Source organism: Glandiceps talaboti, chromosome 13 (genome assembly GCF_964340395.1).
Source record: "Glandiceps talaboti chromosome 13, keGlaTala1.1, whole genome shotgun sequence".
Lineage (NCBI taxonomy): Eukaryota > Metazoa > Hemichordata > Enteropneusta > Spengelidae > Glandiceps > Glandiceps talaboti.
Window position 1 is genome coordinate 15,109,124 of NC_135561.1, and position 6,741 is coordinate 15,115,864.

The 6,741-nt window shown below is 40.2% G+C and overlaps 1 protein-coding gene across 1 annotated transcript; it reads left to right on the top strand.

Annotated features, from left to right (window-relative positions):
• Positions 1–1,708: 1,708 nt before the first annotated feature.
• On the top strand, positions 1,709–6,177 carry LOC144444320 (cytochrome P450 2J4-like). The gene is made up of 4 exons (XM_078133734.1): positions 1,709–1,780; positions 2,290–2,626; positions 4,630–5,622; positions 5,999–6,177. Exons 1-4 carry the CDS (start codon positions 1,709–1,711, stop codon positions 6,175–6,177), a joined length of 1,581 nt encoding a protein of 526 aa, XP_077989860.1.
• The last annotated feature ends 564 nt before the right edge of the window (positions 6,178–6,741 follow it).

Sequence of the window (6,741 nt, forward strand, 5' to 3'; positions counted from 1 at the left end):
ACAGACAGACAGACAGACAGACAGACAGACATATACTTGGATGGATGGATGGAAGGATGGATGGATGGATCACTGGCTGGATGGCTGGATGGTCGAATATATAAAGATGTCTAGATAGAATGACTTAGTCATTATCACTTCAGTTGACGTCTTAGCTAGAAGTCATTTGATTGTTACATAAAGTTCTCAAGTTAGCGTGTACGTATTAGATACGTACATTGACCTTGGTTTTGACATCAAGGGGTATGGTTTTATTTTACTAGCGGCGAAATAACACGTTATATGAAGAGCATACCTCGTCATTGCATACCACGGTCGTTGTACGAAACGTACGACAACCACAGACAAGTAAGAAGGTCTTCTTACTTGTCTGTACGACAACTCATGCGCATGTCTACGTTACGATGGCGCTCGAAGTATGTGTTATAAGTTGCCATAATTTTTCCCGAATTTTAATAACTTCTGTTTGAGGAAGTATAATTATATCATTCCTCAGTATTCGTACATTCATTCAGCATGAAAATACTTGCAACCTAAGGGTTTTGTCACTGCTCGTCTTAAAACTCGTAGTGACATGGCCCCTTAGGTCACTCCGTATATTCCATGACTGAAACAGAAAAACTGTACAAAGTGTCGCACTCGTGCCCCGTGCGTGCTATTTGTCTAACGTGAGAACTTATTCGAATCCCCGTTCCCCCAACAAATAGCCCCGTGAGTCCAAGTCCACGTAATATCTGTTCAGGAGGTATGGAGCGATCGGGGATCGCAGCAAGGTTAACGTCTCGCACCCCAATAAATTACACTTAACGAGCAGAACGCACAGCAAGAACGTTTCAGACTAACCGTCACTTTTATTTCAGACTAAAGGATAACACAAGACAGCAGTTTGGTACGTCAGGGACAGAGGTCTAGTTTTGTATTGACAAGGCCTAGTTTCCCACTATACAACTCGTAACTCGTGCAGCATCTACCACAGCCACATGTACGAACCAGGCCAACGGGCTAACCAGTGTAGCTTACCGGGTCAGTGACTGTGGAGAAGTCGGCTACGAAATAGCGAAAGTACGAAGTACTCTCTCCCCGAAATTACAGCATCCAGTGAGTCCCCAGGGTGACTAACGAAATCTCGGAAACTCTCCCCTTTGTATACACTAAAACCCCGCCAAAATTAAGCTAATGGACTACAAATAAGACTTATGTTTCGAGGCCGTATTCCATGTTTGGAAATAGCGGGAAAATATACCCCATGTGACCTGCCTACGTGGCTGAAGGTTACCATGTAGCCGACTTCTAGTGTTACTCCCAGTCAAACTCCACGTCGTAATTACTGTAGGAAACAACGGAAAACTACCTAACACTATGGACTTGGCTTAGGATATCATCCGACCGCCACAAAAGAATAATGTTGGGAATAATAATAATAAAAAATAATAACTAAACGTCCTACAGCAACAATAAATAATAATAATAATAATAATAATAACATTTATAGAGCGCCAGTATAATAACAAATAGGGTTTGCTCAAAGGTGCTGAACAAAACTAAAAAGGTGAAAGGAATACGTACATGTACTTAAAAGGGATAAAAGTTAAAAACGTTCAAAGTCCCACAAGTTCGAAGTTCATAGATAAAAGTAGCAACTAATGAAACAAATTAAAACTAGGCATACGCCTTCTTAAAAAGATGAGTCTTCAGTTTTCGTTTAAAAATGTCAACAGAGTTACAAAGTCTAAGTTCTGTTGGCAAACAATTCCAGAATTTAGGAGCAGCATGTGAAAAGGCACGTTGACCGTAAGACTTGGTGTTAACTGACGTCGGTGTCAGTAGACATTGATCCATAGATCTGAGAGTGCGGGTAGGACAATAGCGAGTTACAAGGTCACAAATGTTAGTTGGAGCAAGTCCATTTAAGGCGCGAAATGTGTAATACAGAAACGGTTATATGTTGCATGCCGTCATGCCTAGGTGCATCGCACAATTTCAACACAATAATATCGTAGAATTAACGACGTATTCATTGCGTTGTCCACACTGTATAACTTGGTTGTGTAACTAGCGCTATATGCGCATGCGCATTTTAACAATGACGAAAAAGACTTGACGAAAACATGTTTTTCAAACGATACAGACGTGTCAGAATCGATGAAATCAGGACGAAGACTGTACTCCTGAGCTCTGCACCCGTGTTATAAAGTTCAGGCTGACCCCTGACCTCAGTTCAATTCAAACAGCGAACAAGGCATCAGTACTGCTACGATGTCATTCAACATGACATTGTCAAATTTACAGAAATGGCTAGACTTGCGTACAGTGTTGATAGCCGTCATCGTTTACCTGACAACTTATTTGATATTCAACCGATTCAAGACCAAGCAGAGAAATTTACCGCCAGGGCCATGGGGACTTCCTCTTCTCGGTAACCTGTATGATTTCATCGGCGTGACACAGTTCCGTACTTTTCGCGATATAGCCACCAAGTACGGTGATGTCTTTACGGTACGTCTGGGCACACAGTTGGTTGTGGTCCTCAACAGATACGATGCTATCAGGAGTGCTTTGGTGGAGAAAGCTGACGACTTCGTAGGGAGACCAACGGTCCCTGTCAAAATAGGAAGCATGGATGATGGTAAGAGTGTGATGACAAGAGATGATCAAAACTGTTTGACACCGCATCATGTGTTTTATTGTCTGTTTTATTGTCGGCAATTAGCCGACATTTTGTATCGCTCATGGGATCCGAACAATACCACCCACCATCAGTTATATGCACTTTGCATATATATACGATCACTGTATATTTATGTTAAAGTCCTTAGTAAAACTCTCAGTATGGAAACGAATATTAGCCCATGAATCCAACAATACCGTGGTGTGGCAGTACAAAGTATGATGTACTAATTATCAAGTAAATACGTAGGCGTTCACATGTATGGCATCAGTTTTTCACCTGGGGAACAATGATATACGTTGCAGTGTTAATAGTTAATTGGTAGGCATGTTGAGCCTGGTCTCTACATGAATGCGACATCAACTACTCTAACATGGAGATGATATGCTGTGCAGCATTTTAGGGGGGGGATAGATTGATTGATTAGATTGATTGATTGATTGATTGATTGAGTGAGTGAGTGAGTGAGTGAGTGAGTGAGTGAGTGAGTGAGTGAGTGAGTGAGTGAGTGAGTGAGCGAGTGATTGAACAATGGATGGATGGATGGATGGATGGATGGATATATGGATGGATAGTGGGTAAGTGTTTCATGGATAGTTGGTTGAATAGTTGGCGGACGGACTGGGTGGATGGATGCCAGTGGGTGGATGGATGGATGGATGGATGAATATTTTGGTTGATATATTGATGTATTGACTGCTTTGTTGATTGACAGATTGGTTGCTTGATTCGATTTGGTTCTTGTCTCAAAGATTAAAGTTCCAAACTATCGTCAAAGGAAGCAGTCACTTTCGATTGGATAAAAGGCTTAGTGAAAGGCAATATTCGGGTAATAACTAGTCTAGGTCCTGACAGGGACCATATTACGTACTACAATCCCAGTCTAGTCAATTCCCTTGCTTGAGCAGGGATATCTGTGCTCCGATCCCCCCTATGTCATTCATATAGACATGATGACGTAGTGGCGTCCCCACGAGATTTTAGTTTTAAGACTGTAGTCCTGGGTGGATATTTGCTTATCATAGTCGAAACTGAATCAGCTGTACAAATTAATATTAATGAGCGATGACGACAGCCTGTCAATTTGTGATGGATTAGTACTGACATGCACCTTTTCACCATGGGGAGGGGGGGGTGTTGTGTTGAACCACATTTAACGCCTTGAGCAAGGCGATTGACTAGACTGGGACTGTAGTACGTAATACGGTCCATGTCAGGACATAGGCTAGGTAATAACCATCATAGGCTTAGTCTAAGAAGGATTATATATGACGTAGAAAGCTCGGTTTAACTCACTCACTTTTGAAGTTGCAAATGCATCTATCAAACATGAGACCCTTTCCAAGTGTGTATTCAGAGAAATTGATCAAACAGAAGAACTGGTAAATACGCATACCTGTCAAACCAACAGTATGACCCGGTACCAATGATCCTGAATGATCACCATATACCTCCACAAGCCATTTATAATAGCTCGCAAGACACAAGTAAAAAGTTGGTATATTTTACCACTATTATTTATAGCATCAATATCAAGTGTACAAGTACACAGTTTCAATTGCATTTTCATTAGCACAGTATGTAGCGTCTCTCTCTACCTAATCAATCTGTACACAATCTGTAACATAGCAGCAAACACACATTGAATAATTGATGACATAGATACTATAAAACACTGTCTAGATCATATTTAGAGCTATCATTTGGTTTAAGTAGTCTGCACTTTGTTAGCAGAAAACATCTTTACATATTGACTATTATAAAGTCCACAAATTGACTGTTAGAAGGTCTACAAATTTACAGTTAGAAAGCCCACAAATTTGGTTATCCCCTTGATAGGAATGCTATAAATGAGTGTGACAAATGCAGAAAGTGTTTTACTTCATTGTTAAGGGTAGTAATATGCTTTACTTCAGTGTCACGGGTTATAACATACTCTGCTTTATATATTTCCCAATCAGGTATTGTGTTTTCGAACGGCGAAACATGGAAATTAAGGCGACGACTTTTTCTGACTTACCTGCGAACGTTTGGTATGGGGAAAGCGTCAATGGAAAGACGTATTTCAGAGGAATCACGTTACTTGCTGCAAGCTCTCGAAGACCAGAAGATGGTTGCATTTGATCCAATGGAAACCATGACAAACACGGTGTATAACGTTGTATGTTCAATCACGATAGGTGAGAGGTTTGATTACAAAGATTCCAGATTTAAGAAATGTATCGCGTCGCTAGATTCAATCTTCAAAATCGGGCCTCTTTACCTCGGTATGCCATACATGTTTAGAGGAGCTGGGAAGATCATAGATTTCCTATTTGGCAAATATCTTCTTCAATATAACCAAGGTGTATATGATATCGTCGAACCTTTTATCAAAGAACACGAGGAGACATATGATCCTGGTAATATACGTGATTTCATAGACGTCTTTTTGAAGACTACCAAAGAATGGGAAAAAGAAGTTTCGGAGACATCCCCTCAAATCGTGAAAGTGCAAGGCCTCCCGTTTAAGTATTACCACGTATTTTGTCTTATACTGGACATGTTTGCTGCTGGAACGGAAACAACCACCTCAACGCTGATGTGGGCATGGTTGTTCATGCTCAAATATCCAGACATACAGAAAAAAGTCCAGGAAGAGTTAGACAGAGTCGTTGGTAAAGACAGATTTCCTAATATGTCCGACAGAATTTATCTACCCTACACGGAAGCTACCATTACTGAGATTCTGCGACTAGCTAGTACAGTGCCACTGTCTGTACCACGTTGGACCGTGAACGACACCCAAGTATACGGATATGACATCCCTAAAGATACAATGGTATTGCCCAATATCTGGAGTGCCTTGCGGGATCCAGAATTGTGGGAAAGACCTGAAGAGTTTGATCCGAGTCGTTTCATAGACTCTGAAGGAAAGTTTTTCAGACCAGATACTTACATTCCGTTCGGCCTAGGTAAGTAATCCGTGTCATTAAAGCTTCACTTTTTGCTCGGTTGCCAAGAAACACGAGTCGAAACTCTTCTTGTTCTTTCGGTGGAACCACATTGCATCATGGGTCAAGATCTATGGTCTTAGCAGACATGATTATTCATTAGATGCACACTGAATATTCATGATTTCTAAGCGCTTACTTCCTTCACATAACCCAAGTTTATGTAATTAATACATATATTTCCTGGCGTGTCATTCCCATTTTAACTATTTTCTGTCATTTGATCCAGATGTCAGATAGCATATCTAAGGTTCATGGCATGATGTTAAATATAGTGTCTTGTTGTGAAACAAATTCCATAAACTTGTATCAACAAAAGGTTCATTCTATGTTTCAGGACCACGTGTGTGTCTTGGTGAGCAGTTGGCGAAGATGGAATTATTTTTGGTTTTTACAAGTGTGTTACAACACTACACACTTGTGTCTGATGACGAATTTCCGCTTCCGGATATGACAGGAAGTATGCACGTAACATTACAACCTCCAAAGTACAGGATGAAGACAGTCAAACGATGAGCGTCAACACACACAAACACAGACACACAGACACAGACACACCAACATTATGTATAGTGCGCAAGAAACAAGAAATGACAACTACAGAAAACTGTACTTCGGATTAGCAAAGAATATATTCAAACAGCAGTTCACAAATCATAAACACGCTTTCAGCACAAACTTATCCTATATAAATATACATATATACACATACATATATATAATATACATATATTATATTATAAGCATCCATGATTTCTGTTACAGTACTGTAAATGGCTTATTCATTCACAGGTGCCAACATATGCAATCATATTTTTGATGCTTTCGTTTCAATTTCTAGGAATTAGTAGACACACAAACATTATACACACATACACAAATGCAGGCCGGCATGCAGGCATAGTCATGATAGTATGGTACATGCATGTACACACACACACACACACACACACACACACACACACACACACACACACAACAACAACAACAACAACAACAACAACAACAACAACAACAACAGAAACTGCTAATATTTTAGGAGAAAAATCATGTTTAACTTTTACTGTTTAACAAGTCTTT

Bases quoted from the DNA above. Each gene is read 5' to 3' on its own strand.
- LOC144444320 (XM_078133734.1), top strand. From the start codon at position 1,709: ATGTCAACAGAGTTACAAAGTCTAAGTTCTGTTGGCAAACAATTCCAG. The intron at 1,781-2,289 runs GCACGTTGACCG...TCAAATTTACAG, and splicing joins TAGGAGCAGCATGTGAAAAG to AAATGGCTAGACTTGCGTAC. The intron at 2,627-4,629 runs GTAAGAGTGTGA...TTTCCCAATCAG, and splicing joins AATAGGAAGCATGGATGATG to GTATTGTGTTTTCGAACGGC.